We start from the raw sequence: 18,084 nt of genomic DNA, 5'->3' as shown, positions 1-18,084 counted from the left end.
GGATCCAGTCGCAGAGGGAGGAGCCGAGGCCCAGGCCACAGAGTTTGGAGATGAGATTTGTCACAGCAGCGCTGACACTTTGACCAATATCTTCAATCTGTATCCTATTGGTTATCGACCCTCCTGCCTCCTGTCAATGTTCTAATGAGTTAGAGGATGACAAACAGATGTCAGGTTAATGATGGTGAGTGTAAAAGCATTAAAAACACAGGGATATTTTAGGCAGAGATTTCATTTATTTGGCAAGAGCTGTCTGAATTTGAGAAAGGTTTGTATGAATTCAGATTAATCCAGCATCAAAGACTAAAGATTGATAAATGCTTGTGAGCAACTCCTCAGATTAATATTGTATTTTGTCCCAAGCCACTAGACTGACACTTGCTAATAATTCCTGCAAGAAATCTCTGTATGTTTGGTGTACAGAACATTTGTTTTGACAAGCTCCAACTTACTAAATCTCACTATATAATTCCACTTCAATTAATATCGATTACGTTTTTAATCCAGCTGTAATATCGTGAAACTCTTGTGTAAAAGCCGTATCTTCCCGAGACTGCACAACCATCTCCCCAGCTGACAATGCCTGTCAGGAACCAGGTGTGTTTGTATTTCGTGACGTGAGGGCCCCCACTATCCCCTTGACAGGCATCTTCACTTCCGTCTGAATTGCCAGCACAAAACATGTTTCCTGTGACACTGTATTTACTGGAGTCTTTGCACACACTGCGTTCCACATAAGGGATGTCGATTTTCTGTAGCAGCACCGCGGCTGACCCCATATCGGCCAGATATCCCCAGCCGCTAACAGTCCCGTAAGCTTCTTTCATCAGCACCTTCTCAGCGAAATGTTTCTCAGGGAGGCAAATGGGGACGACGAAGATATTGAACTGGATTGGTGTTTTCAGCAGGATGAGCGCTATATCGTGATCGTATCTGCTTCGATTGGCGTTGTACTTTGGATACATCACCACTTTCTGCACTTCATGGTATCTCTCTGTGTGTTCGATTGCATTCACATTGTGTTCCCCTGTTGCAAAGTATAAAGAGAAATGTTCAAAAAGTGCAATTGTGCAAGGAGATAAAGAGTGAGAAAGTGAGAGCGAACAACTGGCTTGCATTTATATAGCGCCTTTCTCAACTTCAGACCCAATCTATTTTACAGTCAATGAGGTAGAGTCACTGTTGAAAAGTGGAAAATACCGCAGCCAATTTGCGCACAGCAAGATCCCACAGTATGATAATAAGCAACTAATTTGTTCGCGGGTGATTGAGGGATAAGTATTGGCCAGAGGTAACTCTGTGCTGTACTATGAAATAACGGCCATGGGATCTCATCCAAAAGACAGCATATCCGACTGTGCTGCTTCTCAGGCAGGTCCCTGTTGCCTATTCATTGAGGCTTCCATTCCACACTTGCTCCAGGGTTCAAACTCAGCAAGGCAACATGACAGACCCAGGGGTCAGCCTGCTTCAGCACAGAGGCTGCCCCTTGCAGTTTCATCAATGCTCAGCACACTGGAGGATGGATGCATGGCCAGGCACAACCAATCGAGTGCACTCAATGCATGGGGTGCAGCTGCACAGAGGCACCAATGCATCTCGGAAGGCACCACTCTGTATTTCTATGGCATCCTGAAGAACAAGAAACCGACTTACCGACAACCACCTGAAATTTCACCGGGTCATAGAAACAGTGCGCTGCTGTAACCACCCAATTCTCATTCAAGATGGTCGCACCACAGAATCCTTTCTTCTTAGTGTCATCCAGTAACATGGCCTTTAATAAGAAGCAGACAGATAATGTTCATTCCTACGCTGGACACAGTGCAACAAGGATATTTGTCACCAAGAGCAGGGAGAGGTTATTCAATGAGACAGCGGGCTGTCTAATTCGACAATAGCATAATACTGCGGATGCTGGATATCTGATCATAGAATCAGACTATCCCTACAGTGCAGAAGAGGCCATTCAGCCCATCGAGTCCTCACCAACTCTCTGACAGAGTATCTTACCCAGGCCCTCTCCCCTATCCTGTCCCCGCAACCTCTCACATTTCCCACGGCTAATTCATCCAACCTACACATGCTGGGACACTAATGGGTAATTTCCCATGACCAATCCACCTAACCTGAGGCTTTACACGGGTGCCTCATGTTGGAGTCGCACTCATTTCCCCCTGTGGTTCAGCAACAACCGCCTCTATCTGTGGCACTGTCAGGCTGCAGAGCTACTGACCCTCTGGTTAGGAATCCTTCTTTCATTAAAAGGCCGTACCTGCCAAGGGCACTGTCCCTTCTGACATTCTTTACCACCCACTATTCTGATTTGATTAGTTTCTTCTGGCTGGATCTGGCTGTAGTTGTAGGCTCCTGTAGCATTCCTGAGAGAGGAAACAGTGGTTACATTGCTTCTTTGTGATGTGTCTGTGACGTTATTTGGATAGGAACCGGTGCTGTTAGTTTCAGAACTTGGCATTGAATTGGAGCTAAGTGATCGCACTTTGTTGATTGCTGCAATTTGTCCGCATGGATGTTCCACTGTCAAAAACAGAAAGACATATATAAATATAAAAATAAATAAGAGTGGTGAATCTGTGAAACTCTTTGCCGCAGAAGGCTGTGGAAGCCAGGTCATTGAGTGTCTTTAAGACAGAGATAGATAGGTTCTTAATTAATAAGGGGATCAGGGGTTATGGGGAAAAGGCAGGAGAATGGGGATGAGACAAATATCAGCCATGATTGAATGGCGTAGCAGACTCGATGGGCCGAGTGGCCTAATTCTGCTCCTTTGCCTTATGGTCTTATATGATTCCCTGTTGTCTCTATAACAGTGGCTGCCTTCTAAGTTTCATTCAAAACAGAAGCAAAATAATGGTGATGTTGGAAGTCACCACCAACGGGGGTCTTAACTAAACAAATTGACTGCCCATCTCAGTCAGCCCACCACCCATCCCATCCAGGGAATGTTGCCTGTGGGTGGGAATGCATCAGGGAGACATTCACCATCTACCAGCCACCCCCTTTCAAACCCACCACCCCTGGCTAGACAAATCCAACTGACAGTGTCTGCAAGAGGATCAGTTGGAAGAAATGTCATGGGGAGATGTTTAGATTCCCTCTTGTTAGAGTTGGTCATTGCCAGCACTTGTGTGGCGTGAATGTTATTTGCTACTTGTCAGTCTAAGCCTGAATATTGTCCAGGGCTTGCTGCATTTTAACATAAACTGACTCAGTATCTGAGGAGTTGCAAATGGTACTGAACATTGTGCAGTCATCAGCGAACATCCCCACTTCTGACCTTATGATGGAGGGAAGGTTATTGATGAAGCAGCTGAAGATGGTTGGGCCTAGGACATTACCCTGAGGGACTCCTGCAGTGTTGGCCTTAAACTGAGATGATTGACCTCCAACCATCACAACCATCTTCCTACGTGCCAAGTTTGAATCCAACCAGTGGAGAGATTTCCCCTGATTCCCATTGACTCCAGTTTTGCAAGGGCTCCTTGATGTCACACTCAGTCGCATGTGGCCTTGATGTCAAGGGCAGTCACTCTCACCTCATCACTAGAGTTCAGCAAATAGATGAAGAGGGTGGGAGGAGGTTATTTTGGGACATAAAGCAGAATGGAGAGAGGGCTGAATGGCCTGTTTCTGTGCTGAGACTCAGTGAATCTCTATATAAAGGGGTGTGATATTGTAGACTTTACCTGCAGGGATACAGGAATGTAGATCGGAATCGAGTTTGTAGGTCGGTGCACACACACACCTCACCCCTTTAACTGCATCGGTTTTGCAGAAATGGTGACAGTTCCCATTATCCAAACTGCACAATTTTAATGGCTCTGTAAGATTACAAAGCCATTGTTATGATCCCCATGGGGAAATATTAAACTACAATAACCAATTAACTACAATAACCAAACTACAATAACCAAGTGTACTGAATGACCCCAAATGAAGAAATTACCAATGAATGTTGCACTTCTTGTAACTTTTACTTTGAGACAATTCAGAACAAATGTAAATTACAAAACAGGCAAATGATACTTCAAATTAAAAAAAGGTGGATTTCACATTAAATAAAACAAAGATGTGTCACAACAAGCACCCCCGTCACTCCCCACACAAATCATGTCAATCTCTAGGCTTTCTAACTTATGATGTGGAGATGCCGGTGTTGGACTGGGGTGGACAGGATGAGAAATCACACAGCACCAGGTTATAGTCCAACAGAATTATATGGAATCACGAGCTTTCGGAGCGCTGCTCCTTCCTCAGGTGAAGTGCAGAGAGGCACGCAGGCACAGAATACAGGTGGAGTGACAATAGCCTGACACTAACAGGTAATCAAGAGTGTCAACAGATAAGTACAGACAGTGCAGTGCAGTGTAGGCCGGCTGAATACCAAGTCTTTACAGGTAATGGTGAGTGCTAATGGATTAGTGCAAGCAATCAAGTATAATCAGTGTGTGTAAAGTATCGACAGGCTGTATAACAAGTGAATGAATGACCCAAGAACCGGTAATTTAAGGTAGAGAGATAATTACAAATAATCAAAAAGTGAGATGGTGCTAAATACTATGCAAACTAATTCAGGCAGGGAGATCATCACCCGTAATCAAGGTGTGCATGGTGTCAAAACAGGACAATTAGGAAGATTTTTCCCCCACAGAGCAGTATGGTGCGGTTACATGTCGCACAACATGAACCCGAGATCCTGGTTAAAGCCGTCCTCATGTGTGTGCAGTGTCTGTTCATCCGTTGTGCATGGTCACACCAGCAAGACCCTGCAGACATTACAACAACGGATCAACAGGCACTGCGCAATAATTGCCAGATAGGACTGTTCCCTCCCAGTTGGGAGTCCAGCAGAGAGCAGCAGAGCGGCGATGCTGATTAGCTGTCTTGGGGAAGATTTGCATCGGCGCAGTCACTGCTTCTAGAAGGTGGACCTCAGTAAGACATCCTCCGTGTTCAAGTGAAGGCAAGCGTCCTGCAAAGGGGTGACACTGATTGGCTGTAATAGAGAAGATTTGCATCGATGCAGTCACTGCTTCCAGACAGTGGTTTGTGCAGGAGCTGTTGTCAAGGGAAAGTTAAACCTCAAACATTCCCTACCTCCTCCTCTAACATAAAAAAGTCACTGTGAGACCACAAGCAAGGAAAAGGCAAGTCGAGATTCTGTTATTCTTTTAAACTGTAAAATGGCAGTTAGGGTAGTGGTATGCTCCTCCTGCAAGATGTGGGAAATAACAAAGCTATCTAAGTCTCTCTGACAACTTTGCCTGCAAGAACTGCGTTCAGCTACAGCTCCTCACAGACGGCATTATTTGGTTGGAGTGGCAGATGGACACACTGCAGAACATACAGGGGGCAGAGAGTGTGATAAATACTAGTTACAGGGAGGTTGTCGCACCACAGGTTCAGTCAGGTAGATGGGTGACTACGAGGAGAGGCAGGCAGGTAGTGCAAGAGTCTCCTGTGGCTATTCCCCTTTCAAACAGCTATACCGTTTTTGATACTGTTGAGTGGGATAGCCTGTCATGGGAAGATACCAGCAGCAGCCAGACCTGTGGTAACACACTTGGTTCTGCTGTAGAGCAGGGTCGGGCAAAGAGCAAGTGAGCAGTAGTAATATGGACTCGCTAGTTAGAGGCACAGACAGGCATTTCTGTGGCTGTGATCGAGACTCCAGGATGGTGTGTTGTCTCACTGGTATCAGGGTCAAGGACATCTCTGAGCAGTTGCAGGACATTCTTAAGGGGGAGGGTGAGCAGCCAGAGGTCATTGTACATATTGGTACCAACGACATAGGTAGGAAAAAGGATGAGGTCCTGTAGTGTGAATATAGAGAGTTAGGCAGAAGGCTAAAGTGCAGGACCTCAAAGGCAGTAATTTCTGGACTACTGCCGGTGCCACGTGCTAGTGAGAGCAGGAATAGGAAGATTAGGAAGATGAATGCATGGTTTGAGAGCTGGTACAGGGGGCAGGGATTTAGATTTATGAATCGTTGGGATCTCTTCTGAGGAAGGGCTGACCTGTTCAAGGGGGATGGGTTACATCTGAACTGGAGGAGGACTAATATCCTGACAGGGAGATTTGATAGAGCCACACGGGAGGGTTGAAACTAGTTTGGCAGGAGGGTGGGACCCAAAGTAGTAGGGAGATAGAAGAGAAGATTGAGGACAGCACAGAAGTTAAAGAAAGCTTATTAAATAGTAAAGGCAGTGTCAGTAATCCTAGTACAAAGCAGGTCAGGCAAGATCAGGACCGAGAGCAAGGGAAGTCCAGATCAAACTGCATTTATTTCAATGCAAGAGGCCTGATGAGCAAGGCAGATGAACTCAGGGCATGGGTGGGTACATGGGACTGGGATATTATAGCAATTACTGAAATATGGCTAACGGAGGGACAGAACTGGCAGCCCAATGTTCCAGGGTACAGATGCTATTGGAAAGATAGAACAGGAGGTAAGATAGGAGGGGGAGTTGCGTTTTTGATTAGGGAGAAGATCACAGCAGTACTGAGAGGGGATCCTAGGGTTCGCCCACTGAGTCTATATGGATAGAACTGAAAAATAAGAAAGGGGAGATCACTTTGATAGGATTGTATTATAGACCTCAAATAGTCAGCAGGAAATTGAGGGGCAAATATATAAGGAAATTACAAATAGCCCTCAGAAAAATAGGGTGGTCATAGTAGGGGATTTTAACTTTCCCAACATTGATTGGGACAGCCATAGTGTTAGGGCAATAATGGAGAGAAATTTGTTGAGTGACACAAATTTGTGGAGGGATAAAATATTGTCTTGGTGACAGAAGACAGAGGGTGGTTGTAGAGGGTTGTTTTTCAAACAGGAGGCCTGTGACCAGCAGTGTGCCTCAGGGATTGGTGCTGGGTCCACTGTTACTTGCCATTTATATTAATGATTTGGATGAGAATTTAGGAGGCATGGTTAGGCAGTTTGCAGATGATACCAAGATTGGTGGCATAGTGGACAGTGAATAAGGTTATCTAGGATTGCAACGGGATCTTGATCAATTGGGCCAGTGGGCTGACGAATGGCAGGTGGAGTTTAATTTAGATAAATGCGAGATGATGCACTTTGGTAGATTGAACCAGGGCAGGACTTATTCAGTTAATGATAGGGTGTTGAGGAGAGTTATAGAACAAAGAGATCGAGGGGTACAAATTTATAGCTCATTGAAAGTGGAATCACAGGTAGACAGAGTGGTGAAGAAGGCATTCTGCATGCTTGATTTCATTGGTCAGAAGATTGAATGAGGAGTTGGGACATCTTGTTGAAGTTGTACAAGACATTCTTTTTATTCATTCGTGGGACATGGGTGTCACTGGCTGGGCCAGCATTTATTGCCCATCCCTAGTTGCCCTTGGAGGGCAATTGAGAGTCAACCACATTGCTGTGGCTCTGGAGTCACGTATAGGCCAAACCAGGTCAGGATGACAGATTTTCTTCCCTAAAGGACATTAGTGAACCAGATGGGTTTTTCAACAATCGACAGTGGTTTCACAGCCATCAGTAGATTCTTAATTCCATTTTTTTTTAAATTGAATTCGAATTCCACCATCTGCTGTGGCGGGATTCGAACCTGGGGTCCCCAGAACATTAGCTGAGTTTTCAGATTAATAATCTTGTGATAATACCACGAGGCCATCGCCTCCCCAAAACATTGGTAAGGCCACACTTGGAATACTGTGTATAGTTCTGGTCACCCTATTATAGAAAGGATATTATTGAACTAGAAAGTGTGTAGAAAAGATTTACTAGGATGCTACCGGGACTTGATGATTTGAGTTATAAGGAGAGGCTGGATAGACTGGCACTTTTTTTGCTGGAGCGTAGGAGGCTTAGGGGTGATCTTATAGAGGTCTATAAAACAATGAGGGGCATAGATCAGCTAGATAGTCAATATCTTTTCCCAAAGGCAGTGGAGTCTAAAACTAGACGGCATAGGTTTAAGGTGAGAGGGGAGAGATACAAAAGAGTCCAGAGGAGAAATTTTTTCCCATAGAGGGTTGTGAGTATCTGGAACAAACTGCCAGAGGCAGTAGTAGAGGCAGGTCCAATTTTGTCTTTTAAAATGCAGTTAGACAGTTACATGGGTAAGATGGGTATAGAGGGATGTGGGCCAAACGGAGGCAATTGGGACTAGCTTCGTGGTTAAAAAGGGGCGGTATGGACAAGTCGGGCTGAAGGGCCTGTTTCCATCCTGTAAACCTCTATAACTCTATATGACTGCAGACCCAGAGCAATGTGGTTGACTCTCAACTGCCCTCAGGGATGGGCAATAAATGCTGGCCAGCCAATGACGCCATGTCCCCTGAATGAAACAAAAGCAACCATTTCTTTGGTATGAGACCAACCAATGGAGATTCCCCCCCACCCCCCCTCCCCCTCCGATTTCAATTTTACCATGTCTCCTTGATGCCACACTTGGACAAATTTACCTTGATGTCAAATGTAGTCATTGTCAAATGAGATTGTTTCCACATCACAATAGTGACTACACTTCAAAAAGTATACCATTGTCTGTCAAGTGATTTGATATATTCTGAGGCTGAGGAAGGTGCTACAGAAATGCAAATGTTTCCCTTCCCCCAGTACTGCATAAACCAAATGTGTCGGTACGTCCATCCAGGAAATTACCCTCCTTGTTTTCTCACCTATTTCACAGTTTTTCCCTTGAAAACCTGGTCGGCACCAACAGGAGTAGGAGCCAATCCCATCCTTACATTCGCTTTCATTCTGGCAAGGATTAGAGTCGCATTGGTTACCATCTGAAAATGAATCATCTTAGTTTTAATATCAATCCAGGTCTCCAGCTCCGAGAGAGCTCTTAAGCAAAAACAATGAGATCGATTATGGGTGGAATTTTCCCATCCCGCCTGCCTCGCGAATCGTAGTGGACGGGGGAGCAGACCATGCAAAGGTCCGTTGACCTCTGGTGGGATTTCCTGGTTTTGGGGTGAGCGCAGCTGGAAAATCCCGCCCCCTATATCCATCTAAACTCAAGGAACCATGTTTACCTTGAACAGTTGGTTACATCAGAACATTTTAAACCAATGACCTCACTGTAAATGACCTTGCCAGCGACGTCCACATTCCATGACAGGGTAGTTTGTTTTAAACTTCAGGGCCTGAATTTTGCGTATGTTGGACTTGCACAGGGGGCAGGATTAGACGCAATGCGTTTTCTGCTTCTGTCTCAGACTGACATAAAACGTGCCCAGACATCGGCAAAGCCAGTGGGGGGCAGGTGCATCATGGGCACAGGGTACAAGGGGTCCCCGAGTCAGATTGCAGATGGCATTGGAGGTGGCACAGGGAGTTCTCCAAAAACCGTGGCAAACCAGGAGGGAGGGCAATGCAGGGGGGGACTCAGCTCCCTGGTTTTCTGATGACTGCCTGCGCTCTCTCATGGAGGCAGTGAGTGCTGGGTGGGACATATGTGCTGCGGGGTGGCAAGAGGAGGTCACCCCATCAAACCAAGGAGGCCTGGGTAGAGGTCACCGGTGAGGTCAGAGGGTATGATGTAATGCATCGCACATGGATACAGTGCCAGGAAAGGTTTGATTATCTTCTGCACTCAGCAAAGGGGAGTACCGAGTGTGGAAAGATGGGGAAGGGTGGCAGTCCTTAGCAGGAGTGTCAGAATCAGAGTAACAGAAGACACATCTGCTTGTGTGTGTTAAGGCTGGGAGATCAGGAACCCTGGGTTCATTCAAGGATGGGGTGGGTGTTGGGGGAGCAGGATATGCTGTTACAGATGGAGGTCTGGGTAATTAATGGACATTTGTACTGATAGGAGGAGAAGTCACAATAACGACAAGCACTCAGCAACTGGTGGTGGTTGCTCTGTAATCCTCACAAGATCTGAGGTGGACATTCTGGAGCTGGAGTGCGAGCATGGAGGAAGGTCCTCAGGTTGCGGAGAGGCTGATGTCTTGGAGTCTAGAAGTGAAAGTCCAGTGGGCAGGAGTGGGACAGGCAGAGAGTGAGGAGAATGTGGGGTCACCTCATCCCTCAGACGAGTCCTGAGAATCTGTCCCCAGTGATTCAGCAATCACAAAGTCAGTCTGGCGTATTTGGCTGTCTAGTGTGGGCGTTGACTGTGTAATCAGCGATAACACTGACCAATTGTTTCACTCCGTCAGATGAGCCAGAGGCAGCCGGGACCTCCCCCGGACCCTGCGTTAACACCAGAGGAGCTGCTGATGGATTCACCCATGTCACACCCTCTCCCCGCACTAATCACCAGTGCAGATACTGGCACATTGATGGACAATAATACATTGGATTAATTGGTAGTGCAGTAACACGCCGGCATTTCCACATCTTAGTTACTGGTGCACAGTGATGAGGGCACATCACACTGGCACGAGGAGTTGATGGAGGCAGAGAATGCCCAGGGTACATGCCCGACATCTTTTTGTGTTATTTATGCTCTTCTGATTTTACACAACCCAGAAAAGTTGTGTGAAATTCAGACCCAGGAAACAACTCGCTGCATAAAACAATCTTTCCTCAAGCTGCCTCAGGGTTTTTCCAATTACCATAAATCAGTTTCCTCTGGTTACCAAACCACCTCCACCGGAAACAATTCTTCTCATTTACTCGATAACAACCATTCTCCACTTAAAATATATCTTTACAGATTTATTGAAACTAAAGTATAAAGAAAATGTTCGCCCATGCTTTGATTGAAGTAATCGTGTATTCGGGAAACTCATTCCCAATTCTGGAAGAAATTGAAGCTTTAATTGTATTTATCAATGTTTAAGAATGATGAGTCAATATTTAATATAAGATATTATTCAGAGCAGGAGAAAATAGACATTTGTTGAATTTTTTATTTTTCCGATGAATGTTTTGCACTTTAATTTATCAAAGGTTAACATTAAAAATGTATTATAAAATTCTTACCTGTATATCCATTCCAAAATTCAATCTAGAAAAATAAAATAATTGTTGCATGGATATATACTTCAGACTTAGAAATAATTCCGATACTGAGATGTACTTTCCAGAAATTATTAGAGTATTTAAAACTGTGCATTCTGACCAGGACAGTATCTCTGATAAACATGTATTCTTTCAACACTTTCTAGAATAATTTGCATCTTCAACATTACCAAACGCACTTTGCAAAGAGAGACCCGCCAATGAACAGCAGAGTTATTGAAGATGATGAAAACATGATGAGGAGTTAAGTTTAACAGGACTTCTGAGTGGTAGAGAGGTGTAGCAAAGAGCAAGGGCTTACAAAAAAATTCCAGAGTCCAGCAAAAGTGCTGGTGAAGCAGAGGAAAGACAGGGGTGAGGAGGAGGAGGTGGTGGGGACAGAGATGTGTAGAAATCATGGATTGGATGGACGGGGGGGCACCTGGCTGTCGGAAGGAGGTTGCCATGGGAACATAGAGGGATGAGGTGTGACCATACTGTGCCTTTAAGAAATGTATTTGTGTCATGTTTCTTGTGCAGGATTTCTTTTCGGAGTCAATTCTATTATGAGTGCCATTTTGTCAATAACTGGCAGCCTAAAGTTAAAGTTAAAATTAAAGATTACTTATTAGCCACAAGTAGGCTTACACTCACACTGTAATGAAGTTACTGTGAAAATCCCCTCGTCACCATACTCCAGCGCCTTCTCGGGTACACTGAGGGAGAATTTAGCATGGCCAATGCACCTAACCTACACATCTTTGGACTGTGAGAAGAAACCAGAGCACCCGAAGATAACCCATGTGGACACAGGGAGAACATGCAAACTTCACATAGCGACCCAAACCGGGAATTGAACCCGGATCCCTGGCGCTGTGAGGCAGCAGTGCTAACCACTGTGCCACCATGCCATCTATATGTTGATGCCGCAGAAGCATAATTAATTCTAATTGCCAGAATGTTTGTTTTAATCTGGACTAATGCAGATTTGTTACTTTAGAGTTTTCCTCTGGGGTTTTTCAGAGTGGGACTAGTTTAGGTTGATTTGCAGGAGAGGTCATGTGACTGGGCAAGACTAGACTTACACAGAGAAAGCAGTTGAGTTGCTGTTTGAAATTGTTAGAGAAAGGTGCCTCTCTTTCTCCCTCTGAAGATTGGACTTGTCAGAAAAAGATCTATTTCCCTGAAGTTCTGCAATTTGAAGACAGCTTTTTTCTCTGGAGCTGCTGTATGGGAGTAAGAACTGAGGTGTCTTTCTGTATCTCTGTCTAGAGGGGTTAAAATGCTAGAAACCTAGCACTCACATGATCATATCTGCCTTTGTGCGAATTGACTCTGAAGAAGGATTTATATCTGTGGGAATATTGCTTAAATTGGAACTGTAGAGATAGATAGCGAGATAGTTAAGAATTATACTTTGTTGTATTTAAGTATTTCAATTGGTAAAAGTTATGCAAATTCTGTTATATTTTAACCCTGTTCTTAAATATAGTTTGTTTTAATAAAAGCTTCCCAGTGGGTCAATTACACCTAGAGTGAAACACTTTATGCTCACACTATCAAATAAAGTTGGGATCTAGGCTAACTTCATAATATATCTTGGAGTTTCCGGTCTGGGCCCTAATAATAGACAGGACAGAAGATTTTGAAGGAATACATGACAACATTCCCAACCTTGGCCTCTATCCCAATACCCTCTGTCATTAGGAATAAATTGGAGTGGCGCCATATCTCCTGACCAATTTTAACAATAATATTTAGCACACTGGATTAACTCTACAATGTTCACTGCTGTTTGTTTACGTTAGTCCCAGTTTGGTGAAACTCACTGTGAGATCCTTGTTTTCAAATATTTCCCGTGCTTCTTCAAAGGAACATCTTTCCTCCAAGCATTCCCTCTCCATGTTACCCGGTTTGAGTTCCTCAAAAACACTGTTCGCTCGTTTCTGCCTCTTTAAGATGTTGCTCGCTTTTTCATTTTGGAGAAAAACTGAAATGAATTGAAAATGAAAGTTAAACTGAATATTGACTCTGCTGCGAGTGTGTGTCAGGATCTTAAAGCCCTGCTCATCTTTCTACAGACTGAAGAGGGAAGGTGGGATCAGGATGTTGAATTTGATGGATCAGCCATGATCACAATGAGTGGCAGACTAAGCATGAAAGGCCAAATGGCCAGAGAAGGACCCATTTATTCTGACCCTCTGCTTTCTGTCAGGCAGCCAATCCACAGATCTCTGAGGCAGCACTTCAGAGAGATATGGGATACTTGACTTTATTAACTGAGGCATAGAATGTAAGAGCAGGGAGGTTATGATGGAATTGGATAAAACACTGGTTGGACTATGCTACAGCGCTCTGTGCAGTTCTGGTCACCATACTATAGGATGGATGTGATTGCACTGGAGAGGGTGCAGAGGACATTCACCAGGATGTTGTCTGGGCTGGAGGATTTCAGCTATGAACATAGAACAGTACAGCACAGAACAGGCCCTTCGGCCCACGATGTTGTGCCGAGCTTTATCTGAAACCAAGATCAAGCTATCCCACTCCCTATCATCCTGGTGTGCTCCATGTGCCTATCCAATAACCGCTTCAATGTTCCTAAAGTGTCTGACTCCACTATCACTGCAGGCAGTCCATTCCACACCCCAACCACTCGCTGCGTAAAGAACCTACCTCTGATATCCTTCCTATATCTCCCACCATGAACCCTATAATTATGCCCCCTTGTAATAGCTCCATCCACCCGAGGAAATAGTCTTTGAACGTTCACTCTATCTATCCCCTTCATCATTTTATAAACCTCTATTAAGTCTCCCCTCAGCCTCCTCTGCTCCAGAGAGAACAGCCCTAGCTCCCTCAACCTTTCCTCATAAGACCTACCCTCCAAACCAGGCGGCATCCTGGTAAATCTCCTCTGCACTCTTTCCAGCGCTTCCACATCCTTCTTATAGTGAGGTGACCAGAACTGCACACAATATTCCAAATGTGGTCTCACCAAGGTCCTGTACAGTTGCAGCATAACCCCACGGCTCTTAAACTCCAACCCCCTGTTAATAAAAGCTAACACACTATAGGCCTTCTTCACAGCTCTATCCACTTGAGTGGCAACCTTTAGAGATCTGTGGATATGGACCCCAAGATCTCTCTGTTCCTCCACAGTCTTCAGAACCCTACCTTTGACCCTGTAATCCACATTTAAATTTGTCCTACCAAAATGAATCACCTCACATTTATCAGGGTTAAACTCCATTTGCCATTTTTCAGCCCAGCTTTGCATCCTATCTATGTCTCTTTGCAGCCTACAACAGCCCTCCACCTCATCCACAACTCCACCAGTCTTGGTGTCATCAGCAAATTTACTGATCCACCCTTCAGCCCCCTCCTCTAAGTCATTAATAAAAATCACAAAGAGCAGAGGACCAAGCACTGATCCCTGTGGCACTCCGCTAGCAACCTGCCTCCAATCCGAAAATTTTCCATCCACCACCACCCTCTGTCTTCGATCAGACAGCCAATTACCTATCCAATCGGCCAACTTTCCCTCTATCCCACACCTCCTCACTTTCATCATAAGCCGACCATGGGGGACCTTATCAAAGGCCTTACTAAAATCCATGTATATGACATCAACTGCCCTACCTTCATCAACACACTTAGTTACCTCCTCAAAAAATTCAATCAAATTTGTGAGGCACGACTTGCCCTTCACAAATCCGTGCTGACTATCCTGGAGTAATCTGCATCTTTCTAAATGGTCGTAAATCCCATCCCTAAGGACCTTTTCCATCAATTTACCAACCACCGAAGTAAGACTAACCGGTCTATAATTACCAGGGTCATTTCTATTCCCTTTCTTAAACAGAGGAACAACATTCGCCATTCTCCAGTCCTCTGGCACCATCCCCGTGGACAGTGAGGACCCAAATATCAAAGCCAAAGGCTCTGCAATCTCATCCCTTGCCTCCCAAAGAATCCTAGGATATTTTTCATCAGGCCCAGGGGACTTATCGACCTTCAGTTTATTCATAACTGCCAGGATATCCTCCCCCCGAACATCTATTTCCTCCAGCCTATTAGCCTGTAACACCTTCTCTTCCTCAAAAACATGGCCCCTCTCCTTGGTGAACACTGAAGAAAAGTATTCATTCATCACCTCGCCTATCTCTACTGACTCCATACACAAGTTCCCACTACTGTCCTTGATCGGCCCTAACCTCACCCTGGTCATTCTTTTATTCCTCACATAAGAGTAAAAAGCCTCGGGGTTTTCCTTGATCCGACCCGCCAAGGACTTCTCATGTCCCCTCCTAGCTCTCCTAAGTCCCTTTTTCAGCTCGTTCCTTGCTAACTTGTAACCCTCAATCGAACCATCTGAACCTTGTTTCCTCATCCCGACATAAGCTTCCCTCTTCCTTTTCACAAGACATTCCACCTCTTTTGTGAACCATGGTTCCCTCACTCGGCCATTTCCTCCCTGCCTGACAGGGACATACCTATCAAGGACACCCAGTATTTGTTCCTTGAAAAAGTCCCACTTTTCATTAGTGCCTTTCCCTGACAGTTTCTGTTCCCAGCTATGAAGAGAGGCTGGTTAGGCTGTGGTTGTTGGCCTTGGGGCAGAGACGGCTGAGGGGGGACCTGATTGAGGTGAACAAAATTATGAGGGGCATAGATAGAGTGGATAGGGAAAATCTTTTCCCATGACTTGAGGGGTCAATAATCAGGAGGCAGAGATTTAAGGTAAGGGTCATGGGAATTAGAGGGGATAGAGGAAAAATATGTTCACCCAGAGGGTGGTGGGAATCTGGAACTCACTGCCTGAAAGGGTGGTAGAGATATGAACGCTCACAACATTTAAGAAGCATTTAGATGATCACCTGAAACCTCATAGCATACACAGCTATGGACCAAGTACTGGAAAGTGGGATTAGAATAGATAGATGCTCAATGGCTGGTACAGACACTAAGGACTGAAGGGCCTCTTTCTGTGCTGTATGGTTCTATGACTCAATGGCAATTATGGATGGGCAGTAAATGCGAACCTAATTAGCAACATTCACATCCTATGAAGGAATAAAAAGAATCAAAGATATCCGTTGAAATACCTGGATTTGATTTGATTTATTATTGTCACATTTATTAGTATACAGTGAAAAGTACTGTTTCTTGCATACTATACAGACAAAGCATACTGTTCATAGAGAAGGAAAAGAGAGAGTGTAGAATGTAGTGTTACAGTCATAGCTAGGGTGTAGAGAGAGATCAACTTAATACAAAGTGGGTCCATTCAAGAGTCTGATGGCAGCAGGGAAGAAGCTGTTCTTGAGTCGGTTGGTACGTGACCTCAGACTTTTGTAACTTTTTCCCTCTGGAAGAAGGTGGAAGAGAGAATGTCCGGGGTGCATGGGGCCCTTAATTGTGCTGGCTGCTTTTCCGAGGCAGTGGGGAGTGTAGACGGAGTCAATGGATGGGAGAATAGAAGGTTGACGATAATTCTTCAGAGGTACTGAATGTTAGTTGAATGATGTGTTCAGCAAGGTCATGGCTGGTTCTCCAAATATGGATTAGGTACAGTTAGTGTCGTTATTATGACACTGGAACATACGTTCAAATTCATGTTGAGAGTTTGTGTTCAGTTCAATCAATGTGAAAATGAAATCATTGGACGGGAGTTTCCAGCCAGACTTGCTCCAATGCTGGAAAATCCCACCCAAGGTCAACAGGCCTTTGCATGGTCCATGTCCCACCCACTCCAATTCCCGTGGCAGGTGGGATGGGAAAATTCCGCCCAATGTGCCAATCAAAATGATCATGAGGCTGTCAAATTATTGTTAAACTCGTTAGTGATTCACTGGCATCCTTTAGGAAAGGAAATTGGCAATCCTTCCCTGGTCTTGGCCTATATGTGATTCCTGTTTAACAACATGACTCCAAACATTCCTCTCCCAGTCACCTACTTCGTTGCATCAAACTATGACAGGCAAAAAATGTCAGCTTTGTCAACGTCGCCAACACCTACAACCCACAAATGATCCAATTCCCAAGAATTCCAAACAGTGGGTTCCAAACCCTCCAGAAGTCCATTCAATTGAATCACAAAATGTCAGGCCTCAGCCTCATCTGCACATTGTGGTCGAGATCCCTGACAGGGGCAGGACAAGAAGGGGGAAACAGTTTTGGAAAACGTTGGTCAGAATGGAAAAACAGCAACTTCGCTCATCAGGTTAAAAAAAAAATCAATCTCGTAAAACCCTGAAGGCTTTGGGGTTTTTCTGCTAAATCGCAGTTCCTCAGAAAAAGTTAAAGTGAAATTTACCTACCTTCGCAGTCACTGAATTTGACGATCCCAAGGAAACTGATCATTAGTAACAGGTAAATTTCTGCCATTATCCCCTGTGTGAAAAGAGAAATTTAATGCATGAACACAAACAGACGAACAGTTCAATGATTAGCCACAGAGTCCATCAACTTTATTTACTGTCCAGCGCACACATTGACCGGGGGGCAAATCCAAATCTCTCGATAGCTGCGGCCAAAGCGGGGGACAGGATCAAAACACAGCCTGAAGATCAGGATTCTATATGTTCATATGTTCACACTTTGAAACCCACCAAGACGTTTGTTTTGAGTGAGAATTTTGCATTATATGGGAAATAATAAAAACAAAGCCTACAAATATATGACCTCATCGCGCCCGTTTTTGGGTGAGTTAAGGTTGTAAAATCCGGAGTGAGCTGACTGGCGGGAATGACGCCCATTCCCATCTTACCAAAAAAAGAGTGCGATCTGGAACTCACCCAAAACATGGGTGAGCAACTCTCCCATTTTCTCACCCGTCCTGGACTTAAAATGTTTTGGTAAGATCACCCCCAAACTCTGTTTATAAAATCAATGCAAGCAGCCCAGTTTTATCCTAATCTTTATTAACTAAAACACAAACATTTGTGTTTTGTCTTCACATCAGTCACTGTCAGCTACTGATCCATTTGTTTTTATGTTAACGACAGTATTTAGAAATTAATTCCATGGGGTAAATTTTCCAGTTCTGCCCACTGTGGGAATCGTCTTCAGTGGGACAGAAAATTTGGCGGATCATTTAAAGGCCCGTTGACCTCAGG

General features: G+C 44.7%; 1 protein-coding gene across 1 annotated transcript; it reads right to left on the bottom strand.

Annotated features, from left to right (window-relative positions):
- Positions 1-203: 203 nt before the first annotated feature.
- LOC144492991 (coagulation factor IX-like) lies at positions 204-17,424 on the bottom strand. The gene is made up of 8 exons (XM_078211748.1): positions 17,287-17,424; positions 12,793-12,953; positions 10,946-10,970; positions 8,686-8,799; positions 3,708-3,842; positions 2,276-2,538; positions 1,657-1,777; positions 204-1,027 (listed from the first exon to the last, which is right to left on the bottom strand). The coding sequence occupies exons 1-8, from the start codon at positions 17,351-17,353 to the stop codon at positions 477-479; spliced, it is 1,437 nt and encodes a 478-aa protein (XP_078067874.1). The 5' UTR covers positions 17,354-17,424; the 3' UTR covers positions 204-476.
- Positions 17,425-18,084: the final 660 nt, after the last annotated feature.

This window comes from Mustelus asterias, chromosome 4 (assembly GCF_964213995.1).
Source record: "Mustelus asterias chromosome 4, sMusAst1.hap1.1, whole genome shotgun sequence".
In the NCBI taxonomy this organism is placed as follows: domain Eukaryota; kingdom Metazoa; phylum Chordata; class Chondrichthyes; order Carcharhiniformes; family Triakidae; genus Mustelus; species Mustelus asterias.
This window is presented reverse-complemented; position numbering and strand designations above follow the sequence as displayed.

What these genes read in the sequence shown, in the direction of transcription:
- LOC144492991 (XM_078211748.1), bottom strand. Translation starts at nt 17,353, where the DNA reads ATGGCAGAAATTTACCTGTTACTAATGATCAGTTTCCTTGGGATCGTC. An exon ending in CAAATTCAGTGACTGCGAAG is followed by an intron (nt 12,954 to 17,286) that starts GTAGGTAAATTT and finishes AATTCATTTCAG; the next exon opens with TTTTTCTCCAAAATGAAAAA. An exon ending in AGGGAAAAACTGTGAAATAG is followed by an intron (nt 3,843 to 8,685) that starts GTGAGAAAACAA and finishes GTAATCTTACAG; the next exon opens with AGCCATTAAAATTGTGCAGT.